At 40.7% G+C, this 16,617-nt stretch overlaps 1 protein-coding gene across 2 annotated transcripts in view; it reads right to left on the minus strand.

Annotated features, from left to right (window-relative positions):
* cdan1 (codanin 1) overlaps positions 1-16,617 on the minus strand; it is a 243,647-nt gene that overhangs the window by 132,885 nt on the left and 94,145 nt on the right. For both annotated transcript variants that reach the window (XM_059951888.1, XM_059951897.1), the window contains 4 exons: positions 15,242-15,317; positions 12,851-13,056; positions 9,799-9,913; positions 72-215 (listed from right to left, as the gene is read on the minus strand). In XM_059951888.1, the coding sequence (XP_059807871.1) occupies positions 72-215; positions 9,799-9,913; positions 12,851-13,056; positions 15,242-15,317 (541 nt within the window). The remainder of the gene's footprint in view (positions 1-71; positions 216-9,798; positions 9,914-12,850; positions 13,057-15,241; positions 15,318-16,617) is intronic.

Consider the following 16,617-nt stretch of genomic DNA (forward strand, 5'->3'; position numbering starts at 1 on the left):
AAAATTAATTGTTCAGATAAGAAATAGCAACGCAAACATCTAAAATGCTACACCAGCAAAAAAATCCATACCTTGTTCCTCAGAGAAATACTAGCCTCTTGCATTTCTCTCGTTGGTCGATCTCCGGTACGATAAGGAAGGAAGGTAAGAAAACCAAGAAACTTAGCCAGTAATCTTGCCGTCATCAAGACCGAGGCAAAATGTTCCTTCTCATCCTAAAGGTAACAGAAGTAAACAAGTAACTATTACAACAAAAATGACGTGTTACCAAGATATAAATGTAACAGTAATACAGAATATTAAAGCAACTTATTTAGAGAATATCTACAGATCCTAACTAAGTGGTCTGAAGAGGGTTGAACATTACCAAGTTAGGACTTGGCACTGCCTCAATACTTTCTCAAACTGCTTTAGAAATATTTCAGTCAAAGTTACAACAGTCTATGTTGAACATTATAAATAACTTCTAAAATACCAGTTTCTATCCTCCCTTGAAAGTATCACTCTTAGAATATTGTTCTGTGCGTATTTTATGCCAGTTCGTTTTTTCAAGTGAAAATCTGGTTTAATTGTTTTTCCACACAATCAAATCCATTATTCCACCTTTCTCAAACAAGAGAAAATATGCAGATGCTGAAAATCCAAGCAACACACACAAAATGCTGGAGGAGCTCAACAGGACAGGCAGCATCTATGGAAAATAGTACAGTGAGCATTTCTGGCCCAGACCCTTTCACAGGACCATTCTGCCCACTCCCAAAAACTACCATACACCAACAAACAAAATGAACTGAAGTTTTAAATTCTGCTTTCATTTTCTCTCATATCAACACAGTAGACAGGCAACCTGCACCATATCTTGAAGTGCTATTTAATTAAACTCACTCTCTTTTAGACCGACTTCTCCAAAGTTCTGGATGTGGGGGTAGAAGGGTTGGCTGGCAAGTTAGCAGACGACACAAAGGTTGGTGGTGTTGTGGACAGTGTTGAGGATTGTCAAAGATTGCAGAGAGACATTGATAGGATGCAGAAGTGGGTTGAGAAGTGGCAGTGTTCAACCCGGAGAGGTGCGAGGTGGTACACTTTGGAAGGACAAACTCCAAGGCAGAGTACAAAAGTAAATGGCAGGATACTTGGGAGTGTGGAGGAGCAGAGGGATCTGGGGGTACATGTCCACAGATCCCTCAAAGTTGCCTTACAGGTAGATAGGGTAGTTAAGAAAGCTTATGGAGCAACACGTGAATCTGCAGATGCTGGAAATAAATAAAAACACAAAATGCTGTCAGAACTCAACAGGCCAGACAGCATCTATGGGAGGAGGTAGTGATGACGTTTCGGGCCAAAACCCTTCATCAGGAGTGAAGTAACGTGGGATGGTCAAGGGGGGATGAGAAGTGGGGAGGGGGGGATGAGAAGTGGGGAGGGGGGATGAGAAGTGGGGGGGATGAGAAGTGGGGGGGATGAGAAGTGGGGGGGTGAGAAGTTGGGGGGATAAGAAGTTGGGGGTTAAGAAGTGGGGGGGGATTAGAAGTTGGGGGGGATTAGAAGTTGGGGGGGGGACCACTCCCACTATGGGAGTGGTCTGTGAAATTGAATTGTGTGGCCACAGGGAGATCCCGCCACTGCTGGAGGACTGAGCGCCGGTGTTCGACGAAACAGTCTCCCAGTCTGTGGTGGGTCTCCCCAATGTATAAATGGCCACATCGGGAGCACCGGATACAGTATATCACCCCAGTTGACTTGCAGGTGAAGTGGTGCCTCACCTGAAAGGACTGTCTGGGGCCTAGGATGGTGGTGAGGGAAGAAGTGTGGGGGCAGGTATAGCACTTCTTCTGTTTGCAGGGTTTAAGTGCCTGGAGGGAGGTCAGTGGGGAGGGTTGGGGGGATGAATGGACAAGGGCATTGCATAGGGAGCGATCCCTGCGGAAATCCCTCAGTATCCCACCACCAGCCACATCTTCCCCTCCCCCTGCAGGGGTCGCTCCCTATGCGACTCCCTTGTCCATTCATCCCCCCCATCCCTCCCTACCCAACTCCCTCAAGGCACTTATCCTTCCAAACGGAAGAAGAGCTACACCTGCCCCCACACTTCTTCCCTCATGCATCCCAGGGTGCTGAAGAAATTGGCAGAGGTTATAGTAGACGCATTGGTAATCATTTATCAAAACTCTCTAGACTCTGGGCAGGTCCCAGCAAATTGGAAGACAGCAATTGTCACGCCACTTTTTAAAAAAAGATGTCAGCAAAAGATGGGCAACTATAGGCCAGTTAGCTTAACACCTGTAGTCAGGAAAATGCTTGAAGCTGTCATTAAGGAAGAAATAGCAAATCATTTAGAAAGGAGTGGTTCCATTAGACAGATGCAGCATGGATTCAGAAAGGGCAGGTCCTGTTTGATCAACTTACTGGAGTTCTTTGAGGACAAAATGAGTGCAGTGGATAGAGGGGAACAGGTGGCTGTCATATACTTGGACTTCCAGAAAGTGTTCGATAAGGTGACGCACAAGAGACTTATAAGTAAGATACGGATGCATGGAGTCGGAGGAAGTGTATTGGCATGGATAGTGGATTGGTTAACCAATAGAAGGCAGAGAGTTGGTATAAATGGGAGTTTCTCCGGTTGACAGTTGGTGGTGAATGGGGTGCCGCAGGGGTCAGTGATTGGCCCACCGCCGTTTACCATTTACATCGATGATTTGGAATAGGGGACTGAGTGTAGCGTAGCAAAATATGCTGATGACACTAAACTGAGTGGAAAAGCAAACTGTACAGAGGATATGGAGAGTCTGCAGAGGGATATAGATAGGTTAAGTGAGTGGGCCAAGGTCTGGCAGATGGAATACGTTGGTAAATGCGACATTACCCACTTTGGAAGGAATAATAGAAGAGCAGATTATTATTTAAATGGTGAAAGATTGCAGCATGCTGTTGTGCAGAGGGACTTGGGAGTGCTTGTTTATAAATCACAAAAAATTGGCTTGCAGGTACAGCAGGTTATTAAGAAGGCAGACGAACTCTTGGCCTTCATTGCTAGAGGGACTGATTTCAAGAGGAGGGAAGTCATGCTGCAACTATACAGGGTACTGGTGAGGCAGCACCTGGAGTACTGTGTGTAGTTCTACTTGAGGAAGGATAAACTGGCTTTGGAGACAGTGCAGAGGAGGTTCACCAGGTTGATTCCAGAGATGAAGGGGTTAACCTATGAGGAGAGATTGAGTTGCCTGGAACTATACTCTCTGGAATTCAGAAGAATGAGAGGGGATCTTATAGAAACATACAAAATTTTGAAGGGATAGATAAGATAGAAGTAGGAAAGTTGTTTCCATTGGTAGATGAGACTAGAACTAGGGGACATTGCTTCAAGATTCAGGGGAGAAGATTTAGGATGGAGATGAGGAGGAACTGTTTTTCCCAGAGAGTGGTGAATCTGTGGAATTCTCTGCCCAGGGAAGCAGTTGAGGCTTCTTCACTATATTTAAGATACAGTTAGATAGGTTTTTACATAGTAAGGGAATTAAGGGTTATGGGGAAAAGGCAGGTAGATGGAGCTGAGTTTACGTACAGGTCAGCCATATAACCATATAACAATCACAGCACGGAAACAGGCCAACTCGGCCCGCCTAGTCCGTGCCGAACTCTTAATCTCACCTAGTCCCACCTACCCGCACTCAGTCCATAACCCTCCACTCCTTTCCTGTCCATATACCTATCCAATTTTACCTTAAATGACACAACTGAACTGGCCTCTACTACTTCTACAGGAAGCTCATTCCACACAGCTATCACTCTCTGAGTAAAGAAATACCCCCCTTGTGTTTCCCTTAAACTTCTGCCCCCTAACTCTCAAATCACGTCCTCTCATTTGAATCTCCCCTACTCTCAATGGAAACAGCCTATTCACGTCAACTCTATCTATCCCTCTCAAAATTTTAAATACCTCGATCAAATCCCCCTTCAACCTTCTATGCTCCAATGAATAGAGACCTAACTTGTTCAACCTTTCTCTGTAACTTAAGTGCTGAAACCCAGGTAACATCCTAGTAAATCGTCTCTGCACTCTCTCTAATTTATTGATATCTTTCCTATAATTCGGTGACCAGAACTGAACACAATATTCCAAATTTGGCCTTACCAATGCCTTGTACAATTTTAACATTACATCCCAACTTCTGTACTCAATGCTTTGATTTATAAAGGCCAGCGTTCCAAAAGCCTTCTTCACCACCCTATCTACTTGAGACTCCACCTTCAGGGAACTATGCACTGTTATTCCTAGATCTCTCTGTTCCTCTGCATTCCTCAATGCCCTACCATTTACCCTGTATGTTCTTGCCATGATATTATTGAATGAGGGGCAGGCTCGATGGGCCCGATGGCCTGCTCCTGCTTCTATTTTTTATGTTCTTATATTCTTTTTTAGTTCATAGAGCACTATTCGAGCATTTTTTTGTGTTAATAAGATGTAAAAGTTTATTACTGATTACAGTGTAGTTTTTGACCAGGTTTGGTAATTTAAGGAATGTTTAAATGATACTTAACTTGCATACTTTAAAACTTAGTTTTCTCACGTTACGAATAATTTTTGAATATTTTACATGCAAGTCCTATATTCCCAATTTCTCTTGGATGTTGAATGCCTACAAGATGGCTTTTTAGAGCAGCTTGTGCTTGAGCCTACAAGGGGAAAGGCTAACTTAGACTGGGTGTCGTGTAATAAATCAGATATTATTAAGGAGCTTAATGCAAAGAAAACCCTTAGCAGGCAGTGATTTATAATATGATTGATTTTGAGAGAGTGAAGCATAGGTCTCATGCGTCAGTATTGCAAGTATTGAATAAAGGGAATTCCAAGGACATGAGAGTTGAGCTTGCCCAGGTGGATTGGAGGAGGATACTGGCAGGATGATGGCAGAGCAGAGGTAGCTGAAGTTTCTGGGAATATTTCACAAGGCACAGAATAGATATGTCCCACAGAAGTTCTCAAGTGGCAGGGGCAGGCAACCATGGTTGACAAAGGAACTGCATAATAGCCAAAGAAAGTGCATATAAGGTAACAAAAGTGGGAAGTTGGATGATTGGGAAGCTCTTAAAATCCAACAAAAAGCACCTAAAAAAGCTTTAAGAAGGGAATGATATAGGACAGCAAACTAGCCAATAACATAATACCAACGAGTTTCAGTTATATAAAGAGTAAAAGTGAGGTGACAGTTGATATTCCAACCACTGGAAAATGATGCTGGTGAGGTAGTAATGGGGGACAAAAAAATGGCAGATGAACCTATGGGTACTTTGCATCTCTCATCACTGTGGAAAACACTAGCAGCGTGCTAGAGATCCATGAATGTCAGGGAGCAGGAGCAAGTGCCATTGGAAAAAGTACTAGGCAAACTCAAAAGGTCTTAAGGTGGATAAATCATCTGGACCAGATGGACTACATCCCAAAGTCCTGAGAGAGGTTGCTGAAGAGATAACAAAGACATTGATCATGATCTTTCAAGAATCACTTGATTCTGGCATAGTCCCAGAGGACTGGAATATTGCAAATATCACTACTCTCTTTAAGAAGGGAGGAAGGCAAAAGAAATTAGAGGCCAGTTAGCCTAACCTCAGTGGTTGGAAAAGTGTTGTCCATTACAGGAGGCCCCCGTTTTTTAAATTTTTTTTTTACGACAGCTCACTGTTACGAAAGACGTACTTTGGTACTTGTTTTCGCTAACCAAAGAGGATTTCCGCTTGTATGATAAAAGGACGCCCACCTTATACATGTGTTTACCCTGAGAAAGACTACCATGGCCATGAAGACTTGTGGGGGCAGTTGCGTGCGCATGAGCGTACGTGCGTACACATGTACATACATAGGCGTGTATATGCCGATTTTTTTCTCCAAATTGACTTTGGTTCGCCGCCTTCCCAATTTTGATAAGTGAAACTACACCGTACATACAATATTTCTGCTTTATATAGGCTGTATATTTATCATATCATTCCTGCTTTTACTATAGGTTAGTGTTATTTTAGGTTTTATGTGTTATTTGGTATGATTTGGTAGGGTCTGGGAACACTCAAAAAATTTTCCCATATAAATTAATGGTAATTGCTTCTTCGCTTTATGACATTTTGGCTTACAAATGGTTTCATAGGAACGCTCTACCTTCAGATAGCAGGGGAAATCTGTATTAAGGACCAGGTTTCGAGGTACTTGGAGACTAATGAGAAAATAAGTCAAAGTCAACATGGTTTCTGTAAAGGGTAATCTTGCTTGACAAATCTGTTAGAGTTTTCCAAAGGAGAGGCAGTGGATGGCACTTACTTGGATTTTCAAAAGGCAGTTGGGAAAGTGCCACATACGAGACTGCTTAACAAGATAAAATTCAATGGCATTACAGGAAATATACTGGCATAGATAAAGAAATGGCTGACAAGCAGGAGGCAGCGAGTGGGAATAATGGCAGCCTTTTCTGGTTGGTTGCCAGTGACTAGTGGTGCTCTCATGGGTCAGTACTGGGACACCTACATTCCACATTGTTTGTCAATGATTTGGATGATGAAAATGATGGCTTTGTGGCAAAGTTTGCGGATGATACAGATACGTGGAGGGGTAAGTAGAGCTGAGGAAGCAATGCAATGCAAATTGGAAGAATGGGCAAAAAACTGGCAGATGGAATACAGTGTTGGGAAATGTATGATAATGCATTCTGATCAAAGGAACAAAAGTGCAGACTATTGTCTAAATGGGGAGAAAATCCAAACCAGAGATACAGAGGGATTTTTGAGTCCTTATGCAGGACTCCCAGAAGGTTAATTTACAGGTTGAGTCTGTGGTAAAGAAGGCAAATGCAATGATGGCACTTATTTCAAGGGGAATAGAATGTAAAAGCAAGGAGATAATGCTGAGAATTTAAAAGACACTAGTCAGATCGCACTTGAAGTATTGTCAACAGTTTTGGACCCCATATCTCAGAAAGGACATGTTGTCATTGGAGAGGGTCCAGAGGTGGTTCATGAGGATGATTCCAGGAAATAAAGGGTTAACATGTGAGGAGTGTTTGGCAGCTTTGGGCCTGTACTCACTAGAATCTCAAAGAATGTGAAGGGGATCTCACTGAAACCTACCAAATATTGAAAGGACTAGGATAAGGTGGATGTAGAGAGGATGTTTCCAATGGTGGGGGTATCCAGAACTAGAAGGCATATCCTCAAAATTGAGGGGTGATCTTTAGTCAAGTCAAGTCGCTTTTTATTGTCATTTCAACCATAACTGCTGGTACAGTAAAGAGTGAAAACGAAACAACGTTCCTCCAGGACCATGGTGCTACATGAAACGCAAAAATACACTAGACTTCAGACCTACACGAGACTAAGTACACAAAAACAGTGCAAGACAGTACAATAGTTAATAAACAAGACAATAGGCACAGTAAAGGGCAAATTACAATAATAAATGATGTGAATATAAACATAGTTTTAGCAGGAAATTGCAAAAGGAGTGTGTGTGTGTGTGTGTGTGTGTGTGTTTTGTGTGTGTTTGTTTGTTTGTTTAGAACAGAGATAAGAAGGAATTTCTTTAGTCAGAGAATAGAGAATCTGTGGAATGTTCTGCTAGAGACTGTGGTAGAGGCCAAGTCCACAGGTATATTTAAAGTGGAAGTTGATCATTTCCTGATTGGTCAGGGCTTCATAGGAAATGGCATGAAGGTAGGTGTATGGGGTTGAGTGGGATCCAGGATCAGCCATGATAGAATGGTGGAACAGACTCCATGGGCTGAATGGCCCAATTCTGCTCCTATGTCTTATGGTCTTATTAAAAATTTGCAGCATTAAGTACTCATGGTACTTTTCTGTTCCCCCCAGTTTTATTCTTTTTCAATTGAATGTGTGAGTGCTGCTCAAAAGTATCTGGAGCTTGGATGCTACATCCTGTGTTCAAATGAATGGAGTTTGGCTGAATGCTGAATTGTGTATTTCCTACTTCACACACAAAGACAGCAGTACACTAGGCACAGAGCAATAGCTTATTTTGAACAGACATTTCCAATATTTTGGATTTAACATAGATTCAATGTCCAAATCTTATTTTTGCTAAATTTCAATTTATTCCTTATGGTAAAGGATTTGTAATTTAATAGAGTGAAGAAAGTGTTTTCTTAGACAACAGCAAAGTTTACCATTTGATTGATGGCCATTTTGCTTGAATGACAAAATAACGTGCAGGTTTTAGCCAATCTGAATACCCTCATTTTCAAAGTTTGGGTGAATTAATAGTTTGCAAAATGAAAACCCCCATCAAAATGCATCTTTAATCACACACCACCCATATTATCCAACAACAAGATATTTAACAGTAAAATTCTACCAGTACCAGAGGGCATGGATTGAGAATAAGAGGTCAGTTATTTAAAACAGAGTTGAGGAAGAGCTTCTTCTCCCAGAGAGTTGTGGAGGTGTGGAATGCACTGCCTCAGAAGATGGTGGAGGCCAATTCTCTGGATGCATTCAAGAAGGAGTTAGATAGATATTTGATGGATAGGGGAATCAAGGGACATGGGGACAAGGCAGGGACTGGGTATTGATAGTGAATGATCAGCCATGATCTCAGAATGGCGGTGCAGACTCGAGGGGCCGAATGGTCTACTTCTGCACCTATTGTCTATTGTCTACTATATTATCTACAATTCTGATAATCTAGATTTTGCATTGAATTTTTTTCCACTTTAACATGAACTACAGTACTGCAGTACAGATTTTTTTTTAACTGAATCACCCAGGCATCACAGTGGTGTAGACAAGTAGTGGAACTAACTCTCAATGCTCCAATAAGTCAGTTCAGACTTATCAAATACTCAAGTTTCCTTGATGGCAACATACAAGATTACTATTACCACACAAAAATTATTTCTGCTCCACAAAAATTACACCATTGATAAAGCTGATGTAGAAGCTGGTAAAATGAATGAACAATCCATGAGATAACCCCTAACCCTAACTTCTGCACCAGAGGTTATAGGCTTCTAACAGTCTTTGAAGCAACTTCATGACAACTAGTGGCCTAGTCTAGCACAACAACGCATGACAACACAGATGAAGACTTAATTGACATAGTTGGATTCAGTACTAAATACATATTTTCTCAGAAGATGTAAGATTTGAATTCGTGCTCAGCTTTCAGAATAGATGCCTGAAGGAATGTGGAAAATGGTGCTTAATGGTCAGAATGGACTTAGTGGGTCTCTGTCCATGTCAAATGAACTCGTTATAGGAAGATTGATCAAATAAACACACCTCTACTTGACACAAATGAAGATGTGTTCTCTTGCTCCATAACATCTTCCCAAAAATACAGGAGCCAAGCATTTGGAGCTGCACACACATTAAATACGAGCACAAGTCAGCCATTTGGTCTTGAAGCATGTTCTACAAGTTCATGGCTGGCCTTAACTTTTGAGTCCTGTCACCAATTCACCAGGTGTAGCAACTCAAAAAAAAGTGTTTATCTGTGAAATGCCTGATCCACTCCAGCAGCACTATGGAAACTGAACCCACAAATACAATATTTGCTCATCTATATAATCATGAACTACCAAACAACTTCCATACAATCAATTGTGCTGAACTTTAGACCCAAAAGTTTTTTTTCGGGTTCTGGGAAGAATTATTTAGTTGATGCAGTCTATATAATCAAACAATTAGATATTCAGGAAATTAGTAATACCAAAAAGAGAAAACAATCCATTGTCAGCAAAGGATTTTGAAGATCACAAACAACATAAAATAAACAACACATATTGTATCATAATTTACCTGTTCATCCATGTCTGCCTCACCTCCTGAAGACTTGTGCCTAAGGATGGTAATGCTATCCAGCTCCAAAATTTGCTGACACAAAGTGTCTGACAAGTGTTGGTTCAACTGATGACTGCATCAGAGAAAAAATGCCAAGTAAGTCCTTTCAAAGAATGAAGTGCTGACAAAGCTGTATACCACGTGAGTATTGATTAGTATAAAAGGTTCTGGAAAGAACCACTTTCTACTTACAGAAGAATAATTATTTTATAAACACAAATCAATTTTATTATGTGGAATAGTAACTGGTTAACAATTTCGCAGGAAAAGCTACAAGGGAGCACTGGAAGAACTATTTAACAGCAATTTCAAAATTGAATCTGGGAGTTCTGGTTCACACTGTCAAGCTTCCTGGATTACAGTCACTCTACCTCCCTTTTGACCAGTAAAAATCATCTTCCACCATTTTCTAGAATCAAAGAGGAAGGAGAAACTGAAAAGAAACACTAGGAAAATAAACCAATGGGATGAAATGCTTAATAGCACTTGAACACAAATGTTCTGCTGCAAAAACTCCTCAGATTCTGTAAACGTTCCACTAAATTAGATACCAGAACAGTCTTATTATTAATAAAAGTGATCATGAAACTACAGGCCTGACATCTGTCACCAGAAAATACTGGCTTCAATTTTTAAGGAAGTAGTGACTAGATATTTAGAAAATCACAACATAAGCAAGTAGCGGTAATGCTTTTTATGAGAAGAATAGTTCAGAGTAATGGTGAATGAAGGCATGCATGCCAGTTCATGAGCCTGATGTTGTAGGATAATAACTGTTCCTGAACCAGGTGGTGCGAGAGCAAAGGCTTCTGTACCTTCTGCCTGATTGTATTAGCGAGAAGAGAGCATGGCCTGGATGGTGGGAGTCTTTGATGATGGATGCTGCTTTCTTGTGGCAGTGTTCCACTTAATGGTAGGGAGCATTTCCTCTGTGATGGATTGGGCTGCATCTACCATTTTCTGTAGCATTTTCCACTCGTGGGCATTATGTTTCCAAACCAGGCCAAGATGCAACCAGTTAGGATACTCCACATCTTTAGAAGCATGAACATTTTTTGTGACATGTCAATTCTACACAAACTTCTAAAAAAGTAGAGCTATTGTCAAGTCTTGTTTGTGATGATACTTATGTAGAGGATGCCTGGAATTCCCAGCCAAGAACATTGGTGGAGGCAGATATGTTAAGAGTTTAAGAAACTCAGATAGTCTATGAATGTACAAAGAATGGAGGGAAATGGACCACATACAGACAGAAGGAATTAGGTGCATTAGTTTAATTAGTTCAGCACAACATTTCAACCAAATAGCTTGTTCCCATTTTGTACTATTCTATTTTCTAAATTTTATAGAACCATAGAACATTACAGCACAGAAACAGGCCTTTTGGCCCTTCTTGGCAGTGCCAAACCATTTTTCTGCCTAGTTCCACTTATCTGCACCTGGGCCATATCCCTCCAAACCCCTCTCATCCATATGCCTGTCCACATTTTTCTTAAACGTCAGAAGTGAGCCCGCATTCACCACTTCATCTGGCAGCTCATTCCACACTCCCACCACTCTCTGCGTGAAGAAGCCCCCCCCCCCAATGTTCCCTTTAAGCTTTTCCCCCTTCACCCTTAACCCATGACCTCTGTTTTTTTTCCCTCGGCCTCAATGGAAAAAGCCTGCTTGCATTCACTCTTATTTAAACCCATCATAATTTTATACACCTCTATCAAATCACCCCTCTTTCTCCTACGCTCCAGGGAATAAAGTCCTAACCTATTCAACCTTTCTCTGTAACTCAGTTTCTCAAGTCCCGGTTACATCCTTGTAAACCTTCTCTGCACTCTTTCAACCTTATTAATATCCTTTCTGTAATTAGGTGACCAAAACTGCACACAATACTCCAAATTTGGCCTCACCAAGTTCTTATACAACCTCACCATTACATTCCAACTCTTATACTCAATACTTTGATTTATAAAGGCCAATGTCCCAAAAGCTCTCTTTACGACCCTATCCACCTGTGACAGTATTTTTAGGGAATTATGTATCTGTACTCCCAGATCCCTCTGTTCTACTGCACTCCTCAGTGTCCTACCATTTCCCTTGTAGGTTCTACCTTGGTTTGATCTTCCGAAGTGCAATACCTCACACTTGTCCGCATTAAACTCCATCTGCCATTTTTCAGCCCATTCCTCCAACTAGTCCAAATCCCTCTGCAAGCTTTGAAAACCTTCTTCACTGTCCACTACACCTCCAATTTGCCATATTATCATCCAGATCATTGATATAGATGACAAATAACAATGGACCCAGTACTGATCCCTGTGGCACACCACAAGTCACAGGCCTCCACTCAGAGTAGCAATCCTCCACTACCACTCTCTGGCTTCTTCCATTGAGCCAATGTCTAATCCAATTTACTACTTCTCCATGTATATCTAGCAATTGAATCTTCCTAACTAACCTCCCATGCGGGACCTTGTCAAAGGCCTTACTGAAGTCCATGTATACAACATCCACTGCCTTCCCTTCATCCACTTTCCTGGTAACTTCCTCGAAAAACTCTAATAGACTGGTTAAACATGACCTACCACGCACAAAGCCATGCTGGCTTTTTCTAATAAGTCCCTATCCATCCAAATACTTGTAGATCCTATCTCTTAATATCCCTTCCAATTATTTACCTACTACCGATGTCAAACTTACCGGCTTATAATTTCCCGGCTTACTTTTTGAGCCTTTTTTAAACAACAGAACTACATGAGCTATCCTTTTATGTTCTATATGTTGTTTGAATGCAAGAAACTGTTAGCAGGCTGGAAATATTCGCTAATCAGAGAACAACTAATACAGGTGCATGAACTCAAGATGATAAGCTAGAGAGGGAGAGCTTGAATTAAAGTGCTCTATCAAGTCCACACTGAATCTAAGCTAATTAAATGACTTCATAGAAATTAATATTCTATTAAATGATTATACATTATTTCATGAAGACTATTAAGTAAATTAAAACAAAACCAACCTCCCTGCACATAAAAGAAAATCTCTGAAGAATACTTGGCAACCAGAGAAAGCTGGAGGAGGACACGGCCCCCCAATATTCTGTGGTGCAACAAAGCGCTCCTGTAGCCTTTTCAGTTTGGTAAGGTTGTCTGTTCCAAATATGTCCAGCACATCTTGATCAGGATGTTCATTGCCTAAAAGTGTTCCAACTGTACATTTACACATCTATAGGAAATAAAAGAAGGATAATTGTCATTGATGTTTAGAAATATAATTCAAATACTGCTCAATAATCCCAAGGTTAATTTTCCAGAACTATGGGGTCACAACCAGCTATCTTTAAATTAATTGTTATGTCTTTACCTTAAGTATCAACAAACACCTACTTTTGTGCATTGACAACACAAAGCCAAGTTTCCATTTCAATAATCACCTCCAATGTAGCAGTCACCAAAAAATCCAGTACAGAATATATTCTATTTTCCAGAAAATTTTTAATTTGAACTTGTCACCACATGGAGCATTTAAAATAAATACCTTTGCTACACGTATGGAGAAACTAGATAAACATACATTATGGAAAAATAAACAGAACACGATGAACATGAAGACCAAGAGACCCAAGTCCATAGTTCCTTCAAAGTGACTGACTGAACATATAGACTATAAAACATAGGAGCAAAATTGGGCCATTTGGCTCATCAAAGCATGCTCTGCAAACTAAGTGGTGAAGAAAGCATGGCATGCTTGCCTTCGTAGGCTGGGGCTCGAATAAGAGTTGGGATACCTCGCTGTACCTTGACAAAATACTGGTTAGGCTCCACTTTGTGAGTACTGTGTGAAGTTTTGTTCATCACATTATAAGAAGGATGTAGCAACACAGTGGAGATTGCAGAGGAGATTCACAAGGTTGTTCCGAGGAAATCTGCAGATGCTGGAAATTCAAGCAACACACACAAAATGCTGGTAGAACGCAGCAGGTCAGGCAGCATCTATAGGGAGAAGCGCTGTTGACGTTTCGGGCCGAGACCCTTCGTCAGGACTAACTGAAAGGAAAGATAGTAAGAGATTTGAAAGTGGGGGAAGGGAAAATGCAAAATGATAGGAGAAGACCGGAGGGGTGGGGTGAAGCTGAGAGCTGGAAAGGTGATTGGCAAAAGGGATACAGAGCTGGAGAAGGGAAAGGATCATGGGACTGGAGGCCTCGGGAGAAAGAAAGGGGGAGGGGAGCACCAGAGGGAGATGGAGAACAGGCAGAGTGATGGGCAGAAAGAGAGAAAAAAAAAGGAGGGGGGAAAACGCTAAATATATCAGGGATGGGGTAAGAAGGGGAGGAGGGGCATTAACGGAAGTTAAAGTTCATGCCATGAGGTTGGAGCTACCTAGCCAGTATATAAGGTGTTGTTCCTCCAACCTGAATGTGGCTTCATCTTGACAGTAGAGGAGGCCATGGATAGACATATCAGAATGTGAATGGAACGTGGAATTAAAATGTGTGGCCACTGGGAGATCCTGCTTTCTCTGGCGGACAGAGCATAGGTGTTCAGCGAAACGGTCTACCAATCTGCATCAGGTCTCACCAAAATATAAAAGGCCACACAGGAAGCACCGGTAGTTTCTTGGATTACAGGATTTTAGCTATATGGGGACAGAATATATAGACAGGGCATGTTTTCACTAAGGAACCTGAGGCATAGAGAGGGTAGATATTCAAAACCTTCCTCTCATAGTAGGGGAATCAAAAACAAGAGGACCTTGTTTAAAGTGAGAGGAACAAATTCTAATGCTGATCTGAGCAGCAAGTTTATTTTTACACAGCAAGTAGCTGATAACTGGAATTATGTACATTTAGATAAAATTACAATGCCTTAGAGGTATTTAGACAATAAAATAGGCAAAACATAGAAGTAAATGGACCTAATGCAGCCAAGTATAGGCAAATAAGTCATTGTGGATGTGGTGGGGAAAAGGATGTATTTCTGTGCTGTACTAACAAACTTAAAATGAATTTACATGGGCTAAAAAAACTCTCTCCAGAGTCAGAAAATTCAATGCATTCAATATACCATCTGACATGTTAGCAGTTCAAGAAGTTATATTACAATATACTACTGTAGCTTCTAAAGAAACAGGTGAACAACTGGGAAAGTAATAATTGAACTCTATACAGATTACATTTAAATTTCTTCTTCAGAATTTCATCAAGATAACTTACTGCTTTTGCTGTAAGTCAAGAGAATCAAGAAACCCCAAAGAAACTGAGAAATCAAATAAAACTTCAAAATGAAAAAAACTGAGCAATCAAAAAAAAAAATCTGAGAATTTCAAAAAAAACTAGGAAACAAGCTACCAGATTCCCATCCATATCAGGATGGACTTGAAATATATGGAAACTAAACAATATACTTACTCTTATCAGTTGTTTCTGAAATAATCGTGCGAAGTGACTGTGGTTACACGCTATGCTTAGATTGATCATCATGTTCCTGGAATAAATCAAAATGCCAAAAAATTCCAATGATCAGGGTATAAAGCTATCAAGTTAACAGCAATTATCCAGCTAATGGATTCAACACCACTTTGCCTAAATTTCTCATTTCATTCAGTGTAACCCATTACACTTCATTTGGCCTTAAAGTATTTCTTGGGAGGCAACTTCTGCAGATGTATCACCTTGTTAATAAATATTTCTGGAAATAAGGAAAAATTTCTTACTAGAAGATAGGGGGTTGCTGTCAGGATGTACTCTGCAACAAGATAATGCCCAACTGTTTCAACTTGCCCACAACAGCAGAAAAAGAGGGGACAGCCTGCAGTAAAAGGAGAGCTAATTTAAAACTGAGCTTCCCTACAAGTGGCAAATAAATCATATTCCTGATTTCACAGCAAAATCCTTATCAAACTCCCAACCTATTCTATTCTCCCCAAGGGAGATACAAATGAAACTTATATTGTGGAACTAGGGATCATAGTAGCCATTTGGATTCTGCATTCCTGAATATCACAGAAATATTTGAGATTTACCACAAGTCCAGGCAGAAAATGAGGAAAATCTCTACAGGACACAGCTATCTGATTTTAAATGAACCATTTATTCAATATCCTTTAAAATATTAATGTTATATCTGCTAGCTTCAAATCACACACTAACCTCTCAGTTTGTGGAATCCTGAACCAATACAATAAGTTCGAGAAACAGCAGCTGATTTTTCATCTGGAGACATTGCAGCCTACACGACGCAACATTGAATTCTCCAACTTTGGAAAAAAATCACTCTTTCTTTCTGTTTGTAGCATGTCTGGTCATTTGTTTTTGTCATTCCTCTCCCCCCTTTTCCCCAATAGGTCAGACTAAACATCAACCAAACTTCACAACATTAGCAACAAATTACACAGATATCATAACGCTGTTACAGCACCAGCACCCTGGGTTCAATTCTGCCGCTGACTGTAAGGACTCTATGTTCACCCTATTACTGCTCTGGTTTCTTCAGGATCACAATTTACTCCCACATTCCACAGATGCATGTGTTACGAAGTTAATTGGTCACAAAGGTGTAACTGGGCAGCACAGGCTTGTTGGGCCTGTTACTGCGCTATATCTCCAAGTAAAAATAATAAAAATAAATGAATTTAGCTACATTCTTTTGCATATCTTCTTCACATCCTTCCCTTTATTCCATGATCTATACTCCTCTTCTAACAGATTCCCTCCAAACAGAGGCAAGGTAAATAGGAAAGCTCATTCTTTATTTCTTATTTAAATCTTGAGAGAATAGCAGGTAG

The sequence above is a fragment of the Hypanus sabinus genome, chromosome 2, assembly GCF_030144855.1.
Source record: "Hypanus sabinus isolate sHypSab1 chromosome 2, sHypSab1.hap1, whole genome shotgun sequence".
Lineage (NCBI taxonomy): Eukaryota > Metazoa > Chordata > Chondrichthyes > Myliobatiformes > Dasyatidae > Hypanus > Hypanus sabinus.